Source organism: Nerophis ophidion, unplaced genomic scaffold, assembly GCF_033978795.1.
Source record: "Nerophis ophidion isolate RoL-2023_Sa unplaced genomic scaffold, RoL_Noph_v1.0 HiC_scaffold_44, whole genome shotgun sequence".
Lineage (NCBI taxonomy): Eukaryota > Metazoa > Chordata > Actinopteri > Syngnathiformes > Syngnathidae > Nerophis > Nerophis ophidion.
In genome coordinates, this window is record NW_026906966.1 from 871,873 (window position 1) to 895,489 (window position 23,617).

At 39.9% G+C, this 23,617-nt stretch overlaps 2 protein-coding genes across 2 annotated transcripts; both read left to right on the plus strand.

The window, feature by feature from the left end:
* Positions 1 to 8,431: 8,431 nt before the first annotated feature.
* On the plus strand, positions 8,432 to 10,137 carry LOC133546815 (gastrula zinc finger protein XlCGF57.1-like). Its single transcript, XM_061892641.1, has one exon. The coding sequence runs from the start codon at positions 8,432 to 8,434 to the stop codon at positions 9,131 to 9,133; it is 702 nt and encodes a 233-aa protein (XP_061748625.1). The 3' UTR covers positions 9,134 to 10,137.
* Positions 10,138 to 11,176: 1,039 nt separating this feature from the next.
* LOC133546810 (zinc finger protein 391-like) lies at positions 11,177 to 23,375 on the plus strand. The gene is made up of 3 exons (XM_061892632.1): positions 11,177 to 11,577; positions 12,577 to 12,843; positions 21,102 to 23,375. Exons 1-3 carry the CDS (start codon positions 11,475 to 11,477, stop codon positions 22,379 to 22,381), a joined length of 1,650 nt encoding a protein of 549 aa, XP_061748616.1. The 5' UTR covers positions 11,177 to 11,474; the 3' UTR covers positions 22,382 to 23,375.
* The last annotated feature ends 242 nt before the right edge of the window (positions 23,376 to 23,617 follow it).

Sequence of the window (23,617 nt, forward strand, 5' to 3'; positions counted from 1 at the left end):
AGGGTTAGCAGGAAAGGTGGAGTGGGAAGTAAATAAATACAGCACAATGGGAAGTGATCACTATCCAATCGTCATTCACATAAACATAAATCATAGGACAGAAAGCACTAGGATAGAAGGAAGATGGAAGTATAATCATGGTGACTGGGAGAAATTTAGGGAAATTACCGACATAACTTTAAAGGAAGTAGATATAAATCAAGATATTGAACAATTAAATACAGATATTACAAAGTGCATAATAGAAGCAGCCGAACAGAGCATACCAAGGAATAGTATAGGGAGAAGAAGGAAGATAGTGCCGTGGTGGACACAAGAGTGCACAGATGCAATACAAGAACGGAATAGAGCATTTAGAATATTGAGAAGAACACATAATTTCCAAGACATGATCCAGTATAAAAGGCATCAAGCTAGAGTAAGGTATGTTATTAAAAAAACAAGAAAACACCATTGGAGAACTTTTTGTGAAACACTAAATAGAACTACTCCTTTAAGCCAGGTGTGGGGAATGATCAAGAGAATGTCAGGGCTCAGAAAAGAACATAAAAATCATGTGATGAAAGATGGAATGCGGAGTGTGGTAGGAAATAAAGAAAAAGCAGAACTTTTAGCAAAAACCTTTGTTAAAGTGCACAGTAATGATAATTTGAAAAATGTAGAAAAACAAAAGAGAGAAGAAACAATTAGTGTAAATATTGAGGAAATGAAGGAAGACAACGATAATAGTTTTATCAACACTGTGGATATGACATTTTCTTTGGATGAAATGGTTCGAATTTTAAAAAAAGTTAAAAATACGACGGCAGGGAAAGACCTGGTGAGTTATCAAATGATCAAAAATTTAGGTAGCATCGGCAAAGAAGTGGTCTTGAAATTATATAATAGGATATATGAAGAAGGAAAATTACCAGATGAGTGGAAAACAGCTGTAATAATTCCAATATGCAAGCCAGGGAAAGATCCGGAAGAGGCAGGAAATTATAGGCCGATTGCATTGACCTCAAATTTGGGCAAAGTAATGGAAAAAATGATTAATGAAAGATTAATATATTATTTAGAGTCAAAAGAAATTATAAAAAACTACCAAAGTGGTTTTCGCAAAGCAAGAAGCACAAATGACCCAGCAGTGCAGCTGGAAGAGGAAATTAGAAAGGGACAAATAAATAAAGAAAGTATAATTGCGGTATTTTTTGACATAGAGAAAGCGTATGATATGTTGTGGAAACAGGGGTTGCTGATGAAACTAAATAGGATTGGGATTAGAGGAAGAATGTACAGATGGATAAAAGACTTTTTAACAAGTAGAACATTATTAGTAAAGATAGAAAATGAATATAGTAGAGAATACAAAGTGGAAAATGGGACCCCACAAGGGAGTATAATAAGTCCAGTACTATTTTCCATCATGATAAATGAAGTTTTTAGTGAAGTGGAAGGGTTAGTGGAGGTGGCATTGTTTGCTGATGATGGAGTGATGTGGAAGAGAGGTAGAAATACAAATTATATAGAAAAGAAGATTCAAAAAGCGGTAAATAATGTTCAAGACTGGGGGACGGCTTGGGGTTTAAGATTCTCTGTTGGAAAGACAAAAGTCATACATTTTACGAAGAGGAAAATACAAAACAAGCTCCAAATAAAACTCTATGGAGAAAACATAGAAGAGGTACAAGTTTTTAAATATTTAGGAATATGGTTTGATAAAAATATTAACTGGTCAACCCACATCAGCAAGATAATGGAGAAAAGTAAAAAGGTGTTAAATATAATGAGGGCTTTGAGGGGTAAAGATTGGGGGGCTGATAGGTTAACATTGAAAACAATATATATCACTTTAATTCGGTCTGTTATCGACTACGGATGCATTATTTATCGATCTGCTTCAAAAACTCTACTTGAGAAAATAGACCGGATCCAGTCGCAGGCGTTAAGATTATGTTGTGGAGCTACTAAATCTACTCCAGTGGCAGCATTACAAGTAGAAATGAATGAAAAACCTTTGGACATGAGGAGAGATCAACTCTCAGCAGTTTATTGGGCAAACTTAAAAGGATCCAAGCAAGGACATCCAACCCGTCAAGTGCTAACAAATTGCCAAGAAAAAGGGAAGAAAAAAATGAATAGTTTTGGGTGGATAATAGGAGATATATGTAAAAAAACACAAATTGACGATATTAAAGTGAGCCCTACAGTACCAATTCCTGCAATACCACCGTGGATGTATGAAAACCCAAAGGTAGACATGCAGTTACTGAAGAATAGACATTTAAATAGTTACCAAATAGAACAACGGATTGAGGAAATGTTTTTTGATAATATTATGATATACACAGATGCATCAAAAACTATAAATAGTAAAGTAGGAGCTGCTGCAGTTATCCCACAGAGAAATATAGTGTTGAATAAAAGAATTAGTGATAAACTATCTGTTTTTACGGGGGAATTGGTAGCAATTTATATGGCAGTTAACTGGATAGAGGAAAACAAAGCTAGGAAAGTAGTCGTGTGCTCGGACTCCAGCAGTGCATTGACGAGCATAAAAAACATAACATCAGAAACAAGACTAGATATAGTTTATGAAATAGTTCAGGCAATCTACAGAATAAATAAAGCGGGAGGTGTGGTAACATTTCTCTGGGTTCCTGCTCATGTAGGAGTTGAGGGAAATGAGTTAGCTGATAGATACGCAAAACAAGCAACCACTAAAACAGAAGTAAACATGGAGATGAAGCACAGTAAAGAAGAAGTGAAGAGCATAATTAAGATAGAACACAATAAAAAGTGGCAGGATAATTGGAATAAGGAAACAAAAGGTAGAGAGTTTTACAAAGTCCAGAGGAAAGTAGGTGTAATGAGAGGAGGGGGTAGAAATAGGAAGGAAGAAGACATTATGACTAGAATGAGATTAGGGCATACATATCTAAATAGTTCACTAAAATTGATAGGCAAACATACTACAGGGCTGTGTGATTTTTGCCACCAGATAGAAAATGTTGACCATGTCTTAATACAATGTAGGAAATATAATAGAGAAAGAGAAATACTGGAAAATAAGTTAGCAAAAGAAAATATTAGGTTAGAAGTGGGAGATATATTAGGATTGCATTCAGAAAACATAGGATATAAAGCAATATACACATATTTAAAAAACACTGGGTTAAGTAAAAGAATATAGAGTAGGGATCCACCTCGGTCCACACTCCATTACAGTAGGTGGCGGTAATGCACACCAGAAGGTTGCTTGCCAACCGCCATAAAAACAAAAGAAGAAGAAGAAGAAGGAGGAAGAACAAAACAAGATGGCGTCTGGCGGAGAATACGTTGTTTTGGTTATTATGGTTTCTAGGTCTTAATTACAACGTACATGTGCACATTTGTGTCGTTTAACAGAGTAAACGTCGTTATTAATTGTTTGTATGCGGATACATTAGTCTGAGTGCACTTTGACGTGCTAGCCTAGCCTGCTGGTTAGCTTAGCTTGTTAGCTGCTAACAAAGAGAGGCGGAAGTGATCGACACATCAAAGCAGAGATCCAATGTAAGTGTAAAGTGTTTTTATTGTGTGAACATGTCTACATTACAAATGATGTGAGTGTTGCTGAATCAGCGACTAACTGCTGCCATTGAAGAAATATTTGTGATGTTAGAAAAAAAAACGATAGCAGAGTACAAGGAGGAATTTTGTCCAACAAAAGAGGAGAAGGAGCAACAACATCAACTACTGGACGCTGTTTTCAAGAAACATCAAGTTGTGTTACACATCCATCCTTCCATCTTCTTCTGCTTATCTGAGGTCGGGTCGCGGGGGCAGCAGCCTAAGCAGGGAACCCCAGACTTTCCTCTCCCCAGCCACTTCGTCCAGCTCTTCCCGGGGGATCCCAAGGCGTTCCCAGGCCAGCCAGGAGACATAGTCTATTCCCCGTTGCCTCCTACCGGTCGGACGTGCCCTAAACACATCCCTAGGGAGGCGTTCGGGTGGCATCCTGACCAGATGCCTGAACCACCTCATCTGGCTGTTCTCCATGTGGAGGAGCAGTGGCTTTACTTTGAGTTCCTCCCGGATGACAGAGCTTCTCAGCCTATCTCTAAGGGAGAGCCCCGCCACACGGCAGAGGAAACTAATTTAGAATAGAATAGAATAGACTTAATTGTCATTATATTTGCATATAACGAGATTAAAGACTCCAACTAAAGGTGCGGTAGTGGGAACAAATATGGGTTTAAATAAATAACACAAGAGCTAATAAGGGAAAACGAACACTTGAAATAAACAGACCGCTTCGGCTGCTTGTACCCGTGATCTTATCCTTTCGGTCATGACCCAAAGCTCATGACCATAGGTGAGGATGGGAACGTAGATTGACCGGTAAACTGAGAGCTTTGCCTTCCGGCTCAGCTCCTTCTTAACCACAACGGATCCATACAACGTCCGCATTACTGCAGACGCCGCACCGATCCGCCTGTCGATCTCACGATCCACTCTTCCCTCGCTTGTGAACAAGACTCCTAGGTACTTGAACTCCTCCACTTGGGGCAGGGTCTCCTCCCCAACCCGGAGATGGCACCCCACCCTTTTCTGTACGAGAACCTTGGACTCGGACTTGGAGGTTCTGATTCTCATCCCAGTCGCTTCACACTCTGTTGCAAACCGATCCAGTTAGAGCTAAAGTTCCTGGCCAGATGAAGAGACCTAATCCTGCAGCCACCAAACCGGATCCCCTCAACGCCTTGACTGCGCCTAGAAATTCTGTCCATAAAAGTTATGAACAAAATAGGCGCTTTGGTGGAGTCCAACCCTCACTGGAAAAGTGTCTGACTTACTGCCGGCAATGCGGACCAAGTTCTGACACTGATCGTACAGGGAGCGGACCGCCACAATCAGACAGTCCGATACCCCATACTCCCTGAGCACTCCCCACAGGACTTGCCGAGGGACACGGTTGAATGCCTTCTCCAAGTCCACAAAACACATGTAGACTGGCTGGGAAAACTCCCATGCACCCTCAAGAACCCTGCCCAGAGTATAGACCTGGTCCACAGTTCCACGACCAGGATGAAAACCACACTGTTCCTCCTGAATTCGAGGTTCAACTATGCGGCATAAACTCCTCTCCAGTACTTCTGAATGGACCTTCCCGGGAAGGCTGAGGATGCTTCTACATATTGACACAAATATATAAAAAACAGTAACCTTATGACGGATGCTTTTGCAATTGTTTTACTTGATCTTTCCCAACACCTGGTGGCCACAATAATTCATGAAGTCAAGCTCATGGCTCACAATGTTGAATGATGCGGGCACGTTTGTTACTGGATACTTTCTATCAGACTTTTGTTTTGGAGACTTTGTGTACGTATTAAGCAACTATAATTTTTTGATATGCTTAAAAGTGCTGTTTTAGCTTAGCTGTTGTGTAGCTGCTCGCTCCTCGTAGCCTACAGCAGGTGTGTCCAAAGTGCAGCCCATAACTATGTTTTTAATTGACAACGGGGAGTTTTGAAAATGTGGTATTTGCGTGTCGGTCCAATCAGCAGCCGTTACGCCCTGTTTCCTCATTGGACCTAAGTCTTTGGCTTGGTAGGCGGGTACGAGGCTACCAAGCCAGGTGGTACGAGCACGAGCACGGAGGAGCCTTTGTAGTGGTGTCGCAGCTCAGTGGTCGTGCCGTCAGGTAACACCAGGAAGGTTCCTTCTGTGCGATATTGACTGGTGCTTTTTTTCTCCCTGGACTCTGACTTCATATCTGGTGTTGTCCCTCAGACCTCGGCCAAGAAGCCACGTAAACAGTGTGAAGAATGTGGGCGATAAGAGTGTGTGTGCGTGGGCATGAACTTGCACCCACTTTCACCTGGAACTCAGGACATATGATTAGTTGCACGGCCTATTCTAATCTATATTAAACAGCGTCCGGGGCTTGCGTCCACTGCGGGGGTGCGTCATCGCTCTCTCGGTGTGGGTCGTTGCGCTCTTCGTCTGCTGGCCGTTGTTTCCTCCTCCGTGCTGCTCCCCCGCTCGTTCCTCCCTCGCCCTTTTTGTACTCTAGCAGCAGATAGACAGATTGTAAGCAGGTGTGTAATATACGCACCTGGCTCAGATTGCCGCTGCAGTGTCGCTTCGCGTGTGTCATGCCTCTCCTCGCCGCCGCATGCCCCGCCTCCTGGCCTCCAGGTGGGCCCGCGCTGCTGCTTTCCGCCCATTGTCGGCCCGTCGGCTGTGTCTCTCCACACATACAATGTCTGCTTTCACTGGGATGCCGACTGATGGGATGTTCATATCTTCCCGTTTAGATGAAGAATTAATCATCGCAAACGGTTAAAAAGGGTGGGTGCAAAAGAGCATACTACTTAATCTTTCTAGACATCCGTCTAAGTTGGATGTCAGTGTTGACCAAGTTCTCGGTTTATGTCCACAACCTTCTACTACATAAGTGAGAAGCATGATTTATATTCTAGAATTAGCTTTCACCATCTTAGAGGTGAGGAAGCAGCTCAGTATGTCAATATAGCAGCATAAGCTAGTTACTTCTGTGATCAATGCGCCGCTAAAAGTAGGTCCTTAGTGTTAGCGCTTATAATAACAATATCACTAATACTTGGTTAATATTCAGGTCACAAAATGTAAATGGTGTATTGTTGGCAGTTTTTTTGGAGGACTTTGTGGGTCTAATAGAGGAGCTCCCATTGACTCCAATGTTAGCTGATTTTTGCTCACGTTTATTTAATAATTAAATTTATAAAAGTTTAAAACATATGTCTTACATAAGGATTGTGAATGATAGGCAACATTTTAAAAAAGTGCAGTTTCCTTTGAATTTGTCAGATAAGTAAACAGTCGTTCAAATTAAATATGTAAAACAATTGAGGTTGTTTATAGATATTATCCACTATGAAGTTACAGTCAAACTAAGCACACAAGGGAAAGTACATTCATATACACATGAAGTACACACACGTGTAAGAATCATGTTAAACACCAAAATATTGTCTTGTTCTCCTAAAGTCAATATCGAGTATCCTTTGGTGAGCTGACCGTATCGTCACACCCTACGTTAAAAGCACACCATCCCCATGACATGACACTTCCACGTGATGTAGAACAGTAGTCCCACATTTTAAACATGCACACACATCTGAAGAATATTAAAAAATAAAATTGGTGGGCCAAACAAAATGTCTTGGCGAACTAATGTTTGGTATGGGCGATATGACCTCAAATCTATATCCTAATAACAATACATGTCACGATATATAATTTGGTGTATAATTGATACTAGAAGAATTTTAAAGCGGGTTACAAAAGGTCCTAATTTGGCAGCTGACATATGCAGTAACATATTGTATCATTTATAATTGTATTATTTTGTTGAAAAAAATATTTTTAATGTACTTGTTTATTTACTGTTAATATCTGGTTACTTTATTTGAGGAAATAATACTGGAAATGATGTAATATTTTACTGCATATTTCAACAACTAAATTAGGAGACTCTGTAGCCTGTTTTAAAATGGTTCTATTAGTAATTCAATATGAAATAATATATCGTAAAATCAATTTTAAACCAAATCGTTTATCCATAGTAAAAAGTCCTGTTGTTCTAGTTGGTTTTTCTTTTCCTGTGAAAAATGTTGTAAAGAGTAACGTGTTTGTGCATCACTGAGATTTCAAGACAGTTCATACAATAACTTGTTTTTCCTAAGTGCATGTCAAAGTACTGAATGCATTATGTGACTGAGCAGATATGGATGTTTCTCAAACTTGTGTTTGTCTTGCAGACGTCTGTGAAGAACATCTTCACCCTGAGCAATAGAAGTGGAGCTTCAGGATGCAGACAGAGGAGCCACAGCACAACCTCATTAAGAAGGAAGAGGAATACCCACTGATCCCCCATTTTAAAAATGAAGAGGAACACCCACTAATCCCCCATTTTAAAGAGGAAGAGAAGGACCCACTGACACCCCATTTAAAAAAGGAAGCAGTGGATCCACTGAGCCCTCACATTAAGGCGGAAGAGGAGGACCCACTGACCCCTCACATTAAAGAGGAAGAGGAGGAACACAGCATCAGTCAGCAGGGAGAGCATCTTGAAGGACTGGAGGAGGTTGATGTCACCAAGATGCAAGTGACTGGTGTCCCTGTGAAGAGTGAAGATGATGAGGTGAAAGGTGAAAGTGAGGAGAGGGGAGGGGGGGAGCCTCCAAGCAGCAGCTCAACACAACACATGACAACAGAAGCTGATGGAGACCACTGTGGAGGATCACAAGCAGACAAGCTCTTAGCTCCACTATCAGATAGTGAGGACACAACGTCACACTCTCCTGACACTGATGATGAAGACTCTAAAGATGATAAGACATGTCACACTGACAACACTCACTTCACATCTTCTCACTGTCACAAAACTTTTAAATACCCTAGTCTTCTGAAAGAACACATGAGAACACACACTGGAGAAAAAGCTTTTTCATGCTCAATCTGTGGTAAAAGTTTTACTCGAAGGCACTCTTTGAAAAGACACATGAGAACACACACTGGAGAAAGACATTTTTTGTGTTCGATCTGCGGTAAAGATTTTACTCAAACATACATTTTGAAAATACACATGAGAATACACACTGGAGAAAAACCTTTTTCCTGCTCAGAATGTGGTAAAAGTTTTGGAAAAAATCAAAGTTTAAAAGTACACATGAGAACACACACAGGAGAAAAACCGTTTTCCTGCTCAGAATGTGGTAAAAGTTTTGTAAGAAATGAACGTTTAAATGCACACATGAGATCACACACTGGAGAAAAACCTTTTTCATGTTCAATCTGCGGTAAAGATTTTACTCGAAGGGACCATTTCAAAAAACACATGAGAATACACACTGGAGAACAACCTTTTTCATGTTCAATATGCGGTAAATATTTTGCTCGAAAGAACTACTTGAAAATACACATGAGTACACACACTGGTGAAAAACCTTATACTTGTTCAGTATGTTGTAGAAGTTTTATACAAAGTATGCATTTGAAAAGACACATGAGAATACACACTGGAGAAAAACCTTTTTCATGTTCAGTCTGCAGTAAAGATTTTACTCAAATGCACCATTTCAAAGCACACATGACAAGACACACTGCAGACAAACCTTAAACATGTTCAGTGTGTTGTAAAAGTTGTATACAAAGTCCGTATTTTGAAAAGACTCATGAGAAGACACCCAGGAGAGAAAGTGTTGAGTTGCAGTGTGTGTGGTGAAAGATTGTCTTCTAAGTACCAGTGTAAGAAACACAAGTGTGCTGGTGAGAACAGCAGCAGCAAATGAAACTGCAGGATTTGAAATAAACTGTCAAATCTTAACTTCGACTTTGTAACAACATCAGCACATAGATTCTAACATTTATAGATTAGATATTTCAGATTATTGCTTTTTTCAGTCAAGTACATGTTTTAATATACAACATTGTGTACTTTTATTTAAAAATGAACACAACACTTTGACTGTAAAGATGAGAATAAACAGGACAAAACATGTTACGAATACTTTTTATGTGTATAGATATATTCAGAAATCATGTTTGATTTTTAATGATGTTGTAGAGTAACTCCTTTAAATGATGTACATATTTGTTTTACATGTGTTCATACCTTTGCTTTTGAGTACACATAAATCCCTCTTAATTCAAATTTAGTGGTTCACACTTGAAACACCTTCTGGACCACTTCTGGAAACATATTATTATTTACTTTATACATTTTCAGCAGTTGTCTTTTATACAAGATCATTTACTTTTAAAATCTGTGACTTTATGAATCATTTGTTGGGTCTCAATAATCAAATTTTTTTAATTAATCTGTATTACTCTCTTTTGTAATATGAATATTGTTTTATATGTATGTCCCCTTTATGCAATATGTAGATTACAGAAAATGGCAACATTATATGTGGAAGGTTATGAAGGATAGTTTTGTTTTTAATAATCTACATTTCTTATTTTTTTTAAAAACTACACATGACAATTTAAAAAAAAAAAAGTTGTTTATGATTTTGTTCCCCCTTTTTTAGAATCCCTCAAACATTATCAATTTCAGAAAACATGGGGAAGTTTGGATTGTTAGGGAAAAGTCAATAAAAGTCAATCCATCCATTGTTTCTACCACTTGTCCCTTTCATTTTTTATGTATAGCATTTAATCACAAACTTGTCAGCCAAAGGGTGTTGCGTTTTGGAGAAACTCCTTCTGTCAGAGTGCTGTTCAACACTGCAAAGAGGAACCAAAGGATGCACAGGACGCTGAGTAAAACACATTTTTTACTGCGGAAATCTACTCACAAAAACAATCCAAACAGGAGGAAACAAAAAGCGACGGTGCGAAAGAGAGAAGACAAAATGTGTATTGTGGACAAAATAACAAAAGATACATATATACAAAAATGAACTAAACTTGGTTTGGAGTTACAAGACGTGCACAATACAAAACAACACCAAGATGGATGGCACTGGGAATGGCCAAGGTAGCAAAATACTCAAAGCATAGAATCAACTGGCATGATGTGGAATCGCTGAGTGCCATCCAGCTGTCAATGTGCTGCTTAAGTAGCACCAGGGTCAATCGGAGGCAGCTGTGCACGTCCCACAACTCCGCCCACAAAGGCAACACAGGGACTTTAGGAGGAAGGAGAAATGTAAGAACAAGATCAACTGCACCAAAAGAGGAAAACTGACAATACAAACCACTAGGTGGCAGCAGGTGGTGACAACTTCCCTCAAATTAAATTTGGGAAAAAAATGGACTGACCATAAGAGATAAATCATTACAAATGAAGTTAAATCATTCAAAAGTTTACCTTTGTAATTCACTTCTATCCAAATAAATCCAGGATGGTTCTCCAGAATGTTCCATTCGAGAATGCTGTCAAACTGTTATGTCTACTAGGAAAATTAAATTCCAATACATTGTTAAATATTTGAATATTTTTACGAAAATAAGTTGTATGTCTTTGTTTAGAAATTTTGAAATCGACAGGTTTACTTTTATTTTCACAATAAGTAAATAGTATATAATAAAATAGTTTTACCGTTGTGGGAAACTGGTTGTACTTATTTCTCTCGCGAGATTTGGAAAAGAGCTGGTTACTTGTTTCTCTCGCGAGATCTGACAACACTGCGCGCGAACCAAACACGGCGATGATAAAGCAAGATGGCGTCTGACGGTGAAGACGTTATTGCAGTCGTCACAGTTCAATGTTCTTAATTTGTGCCTCCATGTACACATATATGTCCTTTATTACACTCTAGTAAATAGAGTAAACATCGTTAATAACTGTTTGCATCCGGTTATATTAGTCTGAGCGCACTTTGATGCTTCTCGAGCTAGATTAGCTTGCTAGTTAGTTTAGCTTGTTAGCTGCTAACAAAGAGAGGCGGAAGTGATCAAAACACATCGCTAAGTAGAGATCAAGTGTGAGTGTAAAGTGTTGTGATTGTGTGAAAATGTGCCAAAGAACCATAGCAGAGTACGAGGAGGAACTTTGTCCAACAAAAGAGGAGAAGGAGCGACAACATGAAAAACATCAAGTTGTGTTACACAGAACAGGTTTGTTTACTTCTTACTCTCACATCTTTACTAACTTTATATTTATTATTAACACTATTCTTCAATAAATTGTCTATAGGAAGATGAATTGTCATGTGAGGATGATGCACTAATTGTTTTACATTGTTCATAAGAAGTAGAATTTGTCAGACACACAATATTTATGAGAGGTTGATGTTTGTAACAATGTGTATCAACAGGTTTACACAAAACTCACACAGTCACCGGGAGAATATTCCAGAGAGCAGGTTAAGTGCAAAGTCCTGAGTATGGAAAGCTCGAGAGTTTTACCTCCAAAAATAAGAGAGGTAAGACAAAGTCAGAGTCAGTTACCATGGTTACTGATGCTGTAAACCTAGCCTGCTAGCTGGCAGGTTTGACAAGTTATATATGTGTGTAAAAGCATACTGACCTGTTATTTCCTTCATGTCGGTGCACCCTCCCTGAGATCGGTAGGTTGTGAGTTAAAACCCCAACCCAGTCATACCAAAGACTATAAAAATGGGACCCATTACTTCTCTGCCTTGCACTCAGCATCAAGGGTTGGAATTGGGGTTTAATCACCATAAAAGTTATTCCCGGGCATGGCCACCGCTGCTGCTCACTGCTCCCCTCACCTCCCAGGGTGTGATCAAGGGTAATGGGCCAAATGCAGGAAATAATCTCCCCACACCTAGTGTGTGTGTGACAATCATTGGTACTTTAACGTTTTAACGTGTCTGTGATTGGCAAAAAAACAAAGCCTGATCTAAAGATGACATCTTGATCTCATACCATCTCAAACCAATTGGCCGTTCATTATTAAGTGAAATGTTTTATAGTCGCTTAAATTTGTCTTTAACCAAGCAACACTGTTTTTTCCAGTTACTCAACTAATCGGAAACATTTCCAGTAGAACACTTGATTAATAACATTTTCAATAGCCACAGCCCTATATTTCATGTACAATTTAATATTTAGCATGTAGGAGTTAAAATGTGTTTTGTTTGTGTCCTGTAGACATCCATCAGCTGATTGAACACCAAGAAGAATGTCTCCCTCATCTGCAGGGGGACAGTTTCACTGTAAAGTATCCACAGCCCTCACATTTTAAAGGGGACAAAGATGAGCCACAGCCCTCTTATTTCAAAGAGGAAGAGGAGGGAGAGTGTCCTGTAGGGCAGGAGGAGGCTGATGTCAGCAAGTTTCCACTGACTGTTGTCTCTGTGAAGACTGAAGAGCATGAAGACAAACCACCTGAGTCCTCACAGCTTCATCACAGTCCAAGTAAGCACAACATCCACATATCATCTAATACAATGTTTGTGACACATGTTCATCCGGGGGACACATTTATCACTAAAGATGAAGATATGTTTGCTTTTTAACACCACCATTTAAATATGAATGCTCATCAATCATCAACAGTGTAATTGCTGGGGTGTAACCATGTGACCTAGAGGCCGTCCTCCTTACCTCACGTGGTCAAATGAAGGCAAACATTCAATATGGCTACTGTTTATTTACCTTTAGCAGCACATATGTCAGCATATTTCAAAGGTTTAGTGGTGAAGATAAGAGATGTACACCAAGTACCATTTTTTTATTGATACTGGTTCCTAATTATGTCGTCCATGAGGACCGTGAAAATTCTGGATTAAAGACACAACTATTTGTATTTTTAATTCCAGCTGACTGAGGTAACTATGACACGTTGTCACACTGAGTTCAGCTGCCGCTGCTACACATTACAATCAGCTTTGAATAATGACAAATAAGGAAGCAACCAAAGTTTGATGTGTGTGTTATTGAGAAGAAGATGACATAACTGCATTTCACCTTGCACTGCACACATAGTTGACTTCTTTAAGACTTCAAATAAACAGCTGCTGATAAAAGACTTCCCTGCTCTGAGATGTTACAGAACATCATGTTGGAGGTGTTCAAGCTCTTGTGCTAATAGGAATGCTATTTAAAATGACTTTTTCCACTTTTTTATTTCCACAAATGACATGTAGTACCAAAAAAAGTACCGACAAATACTGGTATCGATTAGGGTATCATATCAATACATTTCTAACGATTTATATCCCTCCTTAAAATACAAGCCAGATATCTTAAAAAAATAATTTCAACGTTTGTGTGGATTTAGTTACTTCTCTGCTGTCCAGCAATGTCTCAATCAATCTAGTTTATTAGTACTAATTAGCAAAGTTGTCTTGTCTTTCTAAAGTCTTTCTTCCAATAGCCTCCTAGCGGTAAAGTTGTCCGATTGCAAACTGAGGCAGTATTTGTGACTGATAAAACTTTCGGCGAATCAAAATTTAAGAAATTGTACCGGAAAGTTAATTATGTTTGAAGATGGCTGATAGAAACACAATCAGAATCAGAAACACTTAATAATCTCAGAGGAGAATATAAGATTTTCAGCACAATCCCATTCAAGAGCAGACAAACATTACAGGGAGACAGAACAGGTCTGCCAACTTCCGCCGCCCCTTAATAAAAAGGTGAGAAACTGGTAAAAAGGAGGAGAGGTGAGAAAAAAAATCAGTCTAAGCCTGGGACCCTGGAGAGGGGATCCAGACTGAGGCCAAAGAGAAAACAAAAATCTAATATCCAGCGCCGGGGACCGGGCTCGGCGTGTAGTTGTTGACAACCTGCTGCTCCACTTTGACATGTTATGCTTACAAGAGACATTCCTCCCAAAACTAGACCTGGGGCTGTTGAATTATTTTAATAATGGGAATTGTATGAGGGAGGATAGCGGGAGGTGTTGCTGTGCTCTGGCACAAAAAGCACGATGCAGTTATTAGTGTTATTAGGCTCGAAGTGTATTGCTGTTCAGTATAAGTCCGACAATAGGGAGTTTATTGTTCTCAATGTGTACACTCCGTATGAATGTAAAGACAATGAGGATGAATCCATGTTTAAACTTGCTTTTATTAATTATTTTATACAGGATAATCACTGTACGTGTATTTATGTGGTCGGTGACTGGAATGCTGATATTTCTGATGGCAGCTCTGATAATGCAAGACACCTAATACAGTTTTGTGATGATAATGCACTCACCTTATCTAGTCAAGGGTTGTTGCCAGCTGATAGCTACTCTTATATTAGTGAAGCCTGGCACACAACATCATGGCTTCGGGTGGGGGGACGGGTCCTGACTGTTGTTTGTGCTTAGCCACCAAACAGCAGCTCAGAGTACCCACTCTTTTTGGATTCCCTTGAGGGAATACTGGAGAGTGCTCCCTCGCTGATTCCCTTGTTCTGCTGGGGGACTTCAACGCTCATGTTGGCAACGACATTGAAACCTGGAGAGGCGTGCTTGGGAAAAATGGCCGCCCGGCTCTGAACCCAAGTGGTGCTTTGTTATCGGATTGTCACGGATTGTCCATGACAAACACCATGTTCAAACATAAGGGTGTCCATATGTGCACTTGGCACCAGGACATCCTCGGCCGCAGTTCCATGATTGACTTTGTAGTTGTGTCATCGGATTTGCGGCCTCATGTTTTGGACACTCTGGTGAAGAGAGGGGCAGAGCTTTCTACCAATCACCACCTTGTGGTGAGCTTGTGAGGGTCTGCTGGGAACGCCTAGAAGAGTTTCCTGTCAGAGAGAGTTTCAATTCCCACCTCTGGAAGAACTTTGAACATGTCACGAGGGAGGCAGTGGATATTGAGTCCGAGTGGACCATATTCCGTGCCTCTATTGTCGAGGCGGCTGATTGGAGCTGTGGCCGCAAGGTGGTTGGTTCCTGTCGTGGCGGTAATCCTAGAACCCGCTGGTGTACACCAGCAGTGAGGGATTCCATCAAGCTGAATAAAGAGTCCTATCGGGTCCTTTTGGTTCATGGGACTCCAGAAGCAGTGGACAGGTACCGACTGGCCAAGCGAAGTGCGGCTTCAGCGGTCGCGGAGGCAAAAACTCGGACATGGGAGGAGTTTGGGGAAGCCATGGAAAACGAGTTCCGGGCGGCTTCGAAGCAATTCTGGACCACCATCCGCCGCTTCAGGGTGGGAAGCAGTACACTGTCAACACCGTGTATGGTGAGGATGGTTTGCTGCTGACCTCTACTGCGGCTGTTGTTAATCAGTGGAGGGAATACTTAGAAGACCTCTTCAATCCCACCAACACATCTTCGTATGAGGAAGCAGTTCCTGGAAAATCTGTGGTGGGCTCTCCTATTTCTTGGGCCGAGGTCGCCGAGGTAGTTAAAAGCTCCTCGGTGGCCGCCCTCAGGAAACATTTGGTGATTTAACCCCCAACCCTTGATGCTGAGTGCCAAGCAAGGAGGCAATGGGTCCCATTTTTATAGTCTTTGGTATGACTCGGCCAGGGTTTCAACTCATGACTTTCCAGTCTCAGGGCAGACACTCTAACCAAAAGGCCACTGAGCAGGTCGATGGTTAATGCATCCTAAATAGAAAATAAACCTTGAGCAATTGAGTCATTGGTAGCCGCTCTATTCTGCTTTCAAAGTGCTCTAAATAACATCTTAAAGGCCTACTGAAATGAAATGTTCTTATTTAAACGGGGATAGCAGGTCCATTCTATGTTTCATACTTGATCATTTCGCGATATTGCCATATTTTTGCTGAAAGGATTTAGTAGAGAACATCCACGATAAAGTTTGCAACTTTTGGTGCTGACAAAAAAGCCTTGCCTTTACCGGAAGTCGCAGACGATGATGTCACAAGTGTGAGGGCTCCTCGCGTCCTCACATTGTTTTTAATGGGAGCCTCCAGCAGCAAGAGCAGTTCGGACCGAGAAAACGACTATTTCCCCGTTAATTTGAGCGAGGATGAAAGATTTGTGAATGATGATATTGATAGCGAAGGACTAGAAAAAAAAATAATAATAATAATTTAAAATAAAAGGCGATTGCATTGGGATGGATTCAGATGTTTTTAGACACATTTACTAGGATAATTCTGGGAAATCCCTTATCTTTCTATTATGTTGCTAGTGTTTTAGTGAGTTTAATAGTACCTGATAGTCGGAGGGGTGTGTCCACGGGTGTCTTGACGTCAGTCTCTGAGGGAAGTTGACGGCAGCTGCATGGACGGCGCAAGCTCAGCTGATCTACAGTAAGAGGAGAGTTTTTACCACAATTTTCTCAGCGAAACCTGCCGGTTGACAAGTGGTCGGGAACCATGTTCGCTTGACCGTTCTGATCCATAGTAAAGCCGTGTGTTTGTGTGGCTAAAGGCTAAAGCTTCCCACCTCCATCTTTCTACTGTGACTTCTCCATTATTAATTGAACAAATTGCAAAAGATTCAGCAACCCAGATGTCCACAATACTGTGTAATTGCGTGATGAAAAGAGACGACTTTCAACCCGCAAATGGTGCTGCGCTAATATGTCCCCTCCAACCCGGGACGTCACAAACACACGTCATCATTCCGCGACGTTTTCAACAAGAAACTCCGCGGGAAATTTAAAATTGTAATTTAGTAAACTAAAGCGGCCGTATTGGCATTTGTTGCAATGTTAATATTCCATCATTGATATATAAACTATCAGACTGTGTGGTCGCTAGTAGTGGCTTTCAGTAGGCCTTTAAATCCACCTTTAACATTTTAAAGGGGAACATTATCAGCAGACCTATGTAAGCGTCAATATATACCTGGATGTTGCAGAAAAAAGACCATATGTTTTTTTAACCGATTTCCGAACTCTAAAAGGGTGGATTTGGCGATTTAAACGCTGTCGGAGCAATGACCTTTCACCCGTGACGTCACAACGGGAAGCAATCAGCCATTTTCTCAAACACATTACACACACAAGTCAAATCAGTTCTGTTATTTTCCGTTTTTGCGACTGTTTTCCGTACCTTGGAGACATTATGCCTCGTCGGTGTGTTGTCGGACGGTGTAACAACACCAGCTGACTTACGTGGAGTGTGCTAATCAGACATATTACTGGAAGCTAATCGATGCTAACATGCTCTTTAGGCTAGCTGTATGTACATATTGCATCATTATGCCTTATTTGTAGCTTTATTTGCATCCAGCCTTTCCCTCCACCCACATTTAATGCCAAACAAACACATACCAATGGACGGATTCAAGTTGCACCAGTGGTCAAAAGATGCGAAAGTCCCTCGTTTGTTCTGCACACCTTACCGACGATAGCGATGCTACGACAGAGATGGCACAGAGATGTGTGGATATCCTGCGACACTCAAAGCAGATGCATTTACAATGATAAAGTCAACGAAATCACAAAGTTGAGTTTTGTTGATGTTATTGACTTATGTGCTAATCAGAAATATTTGCTCACGGTATGACTGGAAGTTAATCGATGCTAACATGCTATTTAGGCTAGCTGTATGTACATATCGCATCATTATGCCTCATTTGTAGCTATATTTGTATCCAGCCTTTCGCTCCACCCACATTTAATGCCAAACAAATACATACCAATTGACGGATTCAAGTTGCTCAGTGTTCAAAAGATGCAATCGTTGGTTAGAAGGCAATCGCCGAATTCGTCCTCGTTGCCGATGTCTGTCGTGATAAGGCCCAATAGCTTCAGTTTCTTCTTCTATTTCTTTTTCGCTATCTGCCTCCACACTCCAACCATCCGTTTCAATACATGCGTAATCTGTTGAATCGCTTAAACCGCTGAAATCTTAGTCTGAATCCGAGCTAATGTCGCTTTCTGTTCTATCCGCCATGTTTGTTTGTATTGGCTTCACGCAGTGACGTCACAGGAAAATGGACAGGCGGATATAACGACGGTTAAAATCATGCACTTTAAAGCTGTTTTTTGGGATATTGCGTGATAGGTAAAATTTTGAAAAAACTTCCAAAAATAAAATAAGCCACTGGGAACTGATTTTTATTGGTTTTAACCCTTCTGAAATTGTGATAATGTTCCCCTTTAAATACACACTGTAAGTATATATGTAATGTAGTCACACACTTAATAACATGTCATATTTACATATCTTTCTCATTTTAAGCATACAATGTCTGCTCTCAGTGGGATGCCGACTGATGGTATGTTCATATCTTCCCGTTTAGATGAAGAATTAATCCTCACAAATGGTTAAAAAAGGGTGGGTGCAAAATAGCGTATTTTCGAATCTTTCTTGCCATCTCCAGGTCTAAGTTGGATGTCAGAGTTGACCAAATTCTCGGTTTATGTCCACAACCTTCTACTACATAAGTGAGAAGCATGATTTATATAATCTAGAATTAGCTTTCACCCTCTTAGAGGCGAGAAAGCAGCTCAATATGTCAATATAGCAGCATAAGCTAGTTACTTCTGTGATCTATGCGCCGCTAAAAGTAGGTCCTCAAAGGCCTACTGAAATTAGATTTTGTTATTTAAACGGGGATTGTAGGTCCATTCTATGTGTCATACTTGATCATTTCGCAATATTGCCATATTTTCGCTGAAAGGATTCAGTAGAGAACATCGACGATAAAGTTCGCAACTTTTGGTGCTGATAAAAAAGCCTTGACTTTACCGGAAGTCGCAGACGATGACGTCACAAGGGTGAGGGCTCCTCACGTCCTCACATTGTTTATAATGGGAACCTCCAGCGGCAAGAGCTATTCGGACCTAGAAAACGACAATTTCCCCATTAATTTGAGCAAGGATGAAAGATTTGTGGATGATGATATTGATAGCGAAAGACTAGAATTTTTTTTTTTTTATAAAATAAAATAAAAAGCAACGGCTCCGGGCAGCGGCATTGTGAGCGTTTCAGATGTAATTACACACATTTACTAGGATAATTCTGGAAGATCCCTTATCTGCTTATTTTTTAATAGTGTTTTAGTGAGATTGTAAAGACATACCTCGAGGTCGGATGGCTGCGGTGAACACCCAGTGTCTTAAAGAAAAGCCGAGGAGCCAAGCTCACAGCTGCCTTTTAAACAGCTACTGCAGGAGGACAAATAATCCAATGATGTCTCCGGTAAGATATATATCACAATTTTCCCATCCAAAAACATGCTGGTTGACGTAGAGAAACATGTTCGCTTGACCGCTCTGTGTTAAAAACAAAGGTGCAATACACCGCTTTCCACCAACAGCATTGTTCTTTATAGTCTCCATTATTAATTGAAAAAATTGCAAAAGATTCAGCAGAACAGATGTCCAAATTACTGTGTAAGTATGCGATGAAAAGAGACGACTTTTAGCTGTGTGTTATGCTAAGCTAATATTTCCTGACAGTCCGTGACGTCACGCGCACACGTCATCATTCCGCGACGTTTTCAACAAGACACTCTGCGGTAAATTTAAAATTGCAATTTAGTAAACTAAAGCGGCCGTATTGGCATGTGTTGCAATGTTAATATTTCATCATTGATATATAAACTATCAGACTGCGTGGTGGCTAGTAGTGGCTTTCAGTAGGCCTTTAACGTTAGCGCTTATAATAACAATATCACTAATACTTGGTTAATATTCAGGTCACAAAATGTAAAATGAGTATAGTTGGCAGTTTTTGGATGTTTTTTGGAGGACTTTGTGGGTCTAACAGAGGAGTTCCCATTGACTCCAATATTAGCTGATTTCTGCTCATGTTTATTTACTAATTAGAATTCATAAATATTTAAAAAATATGTCTCACATAAGGATTGTGAATGACAGGCGACATTTTAAAAAAGTGCAGTTTCCTTTGAGTTTGTCAGATAAGTAAACAGTCCTTCAAATTAAAGATGTAAAACAATTGAGGTTGTTTATAGATATTATCCACTATGAAGTTACAGTCAAACTAAGCACACAAGGGAAAGTACATTCATATACACATGAAGTACACACATGTGTAAGAATCATGTTCATCGTCACACCCTTAGTTAAAAACACACCATCCCCATGATATGACACTTCCAAGTGATGTAGAACAGGAGTACAACATTTTAAACATACACACACATCTGAAGAATATAAAAAATAAATATATTTGGTGGGCCAAACAAAATGACTCGGGGAGCCAATGTTTGGTATGGGCGATATGACCTCAAATCTATATCCTAATTACAATATATGTCACAATATATAATTTGTTATATGATTGATAATAGAATAATTTCAAAGCGGGTTAAAAAATGCTCCTAATTTGGCAGCTGACATATGCAGTAACATATTGTGTAATTTCTAATTGTATTATTTTATCGAACAATTTTTATTAATGTACTTGTTTATTTACTGTTAATATCTGGTTACTTTATTCGAGGAAAAAAAATACTGGAAATTATGTATTATTTTACTGCATATTTCAGCAACTAAATTAGGAGCCTGTGTAACCTGTTTTAAGATAGTTCTATTAGTAATTCTATATGAAATAATTTAATCACAAAATCTAATTTAAACCATATCGTTCATCCATAGTAAAAAGTCCTGTTGTCCTGGTTTGTTTTTCTTTTCCTGTGAATAATGTTGTAAAGAGCAGCGTGTTTGTGCGTCACTGAGATTTCAAGACAGTTCTTACAATAACTTGTTTTTCCTAAGTGCATGTAAAAGTACTGAATGCATTGTGTGACTGAGCAGAGATGCTGTGTTTGTCTTGCAGACGTCTGTGAAGAACATCTTGACCCTGAGCAACAGAAATGGAGCTTCAGGATGCGAACGGAGGAGCCACAGCCCTTCCACATTAAGAAGGAAGAGGAATACCCACATACCCCCCTTTATAAAGAGGAAGAGGAGGACCCACAGACACCCATTTTTAAAAAGGAAGCGGTGGATCCACTGAGCCCTCACATTAAAGAGGAAGAGGAAGAACACAGCATCAGTCAGCAGGGAGAGCATCTTGAAGGACTGGAGGAGGTTGAAGTCACCAAGATGCCAGTGACTGGTGTCCCTGTGAAGAGTGAAGATGATGAGGTGAAAGGTGAAAGTGAGGAGAGGGGAGGGGGGGAGCCTCCAAGCAGCAGCTCAACACAACACATGACAACAGAAGCTGATGGAGACCACTGTGGAGGATCACAAGCAGACAAGCTCTTAGCTCCACTATCAGATAGTGAGGACACAACGTCACACTCTCCTGACACTGATGATGAAGACTCCAAAGATGATAAGACATGTCACACTGACAACACTCACTTCACATCTTCTCACTGTCACAAAACTTTTAAATACCATTGTCATCTGAAAAGACACATGAGAATACACACTGGAGAAAAACCTTTTCCTTGCTCAGAATGTGGTAGAGATTTTAGACTAAAACAAATGCTAAAAGAACACATGAGAACACACACTGGAGAAAAACATTTTTCATGTTCAATCTGCGGTAAAGATTTTACTCAGAGGTACGATTTGAAAAGACACATGAGAACACACACTGGAGAAAAACCTTTTTCATGTTCAATCTGCGGTAACGATTTTACTCATAGGCAACATTTGAACACACACAAGAGAATACACACTCGAGAAAAACCTTTTACTTGCTCAGAATGCTGTAAAAGATTTGCGCGAAGAGCAGAGTTCAAAAGACACATGAGAATACACACTGGAGAAAAACCATTCATGTGCTCAATTTGTGGCAAAGGATTCTCCCAGAAGGGACATTTGGTAAACCACACAAAAACACACACTGGAGAAAAACCTTTTTCATGTTCAATCTGTGGTAAAGGATTTACTCAAAGGCACCTTTTCAAAGCACACATTAGAAGACACACAGGAGAAAAACCTTTTTCATGTTCAATGTGTGGTAAAGCTTTTACTCGAAGTGACCATTTCAAAGCACACATGAGAATACACATTGGAGAAAAAACATTTTTATGTTCAATCTGCGGTAAAGATTTTACCCGAAGGGACCATTTCAAAGCACATATGAGAATACACAATGAATAAAAAACCTTTTCACTGTTAAGAATGTGGTGAAGCTTTTGTACAATGAAGCATTTTGAAAGTACAAATGAGAACACACACTGGAGAAAAACCTTTTTCCTGCTCAGAATGTGTTAAAGCGTTTGTGTGAAAAAGCACATTGAAAGTAGCCATGAGAACACACACTGGAGACATACCTTATTGTAACCTGGGTGACAAAACCCCATTAAATATCCTCATTTAAATATCCTTTTAAAACCCCATTGAATATTGTTTGTAATTAAATCTTCCTATTTAAATAATTGTATTTAAATATCCTCTCAAAACCCCATTGAATATTATTTCTAATTAAATATCTTTCTATTTAAATATCATTTTACTTAAATATCCTATTTATTTTCGTGTCTTTGCGTGCGTCATTACGTCACGCGGTCACGTGACCTATTGCGGGAAGCATACAATCCAGTAGTGGGCTGCTTCCAGGAAGAGCGAGAGAGACGTTGCTGCAGGAGCCAACTACTGAAGCCGTGGGTCGTCGTGCGAGAGTGTTTAAGTGGGATTTATCTGCGGAATTGGCCAAGTTGGATGGCGAGCTAGAGCCTGAAGCTTTATGCCTGGAACTGAACCAACCCAACTGAATCCACCCAACCGAGCCGGGCGGCTAGGAGGCTCCTCAGCAGCCGCTCTGTTTTTTCCCTTTGGTTTTCCATAACGCAACGTGTTCATTTCTGTCCTCCCTGAACTTTCACATTTACCCCGTTACCTTCACTAAAACCCCTCTGGACACTGCCACCACAACGTGGACTTTGCGAGGTCGTTTAATGAAGTGTCGTGTTGCGCCTATACCCTCTTTGGTAAAAACAAGGACTGAATCAAGTACTGTATCACATTGTAAATATTGAACGTTCTGTAATTTATGTTGAAAATGTGAATGGCCATTCCAATTTACATGTCTTTTTGTTGTTGTTTATTTTTCCTATAATTCTTTAGTATAATTTGGTACCATTTAAACATAAAACCTGTGTTCAGTCTTCATTACTCTCCATTCCTAGAGCTGATTCAGTTTCTTCTGATCTAGCCCAGTTATATAATTCATTGTTTACTTAATACTTGTACAGTGCTTTACTTAAGTAACATGCAGGCTACATTATACATATATTGTAAAAGTTTTATACAAAGTCTGCTTTTGAAAAGACTCATGAGAATACACACTGGTAAGTAAGTGTTGAGTTGCAGCGTGTGTGGTGAAAGATTCTCTTC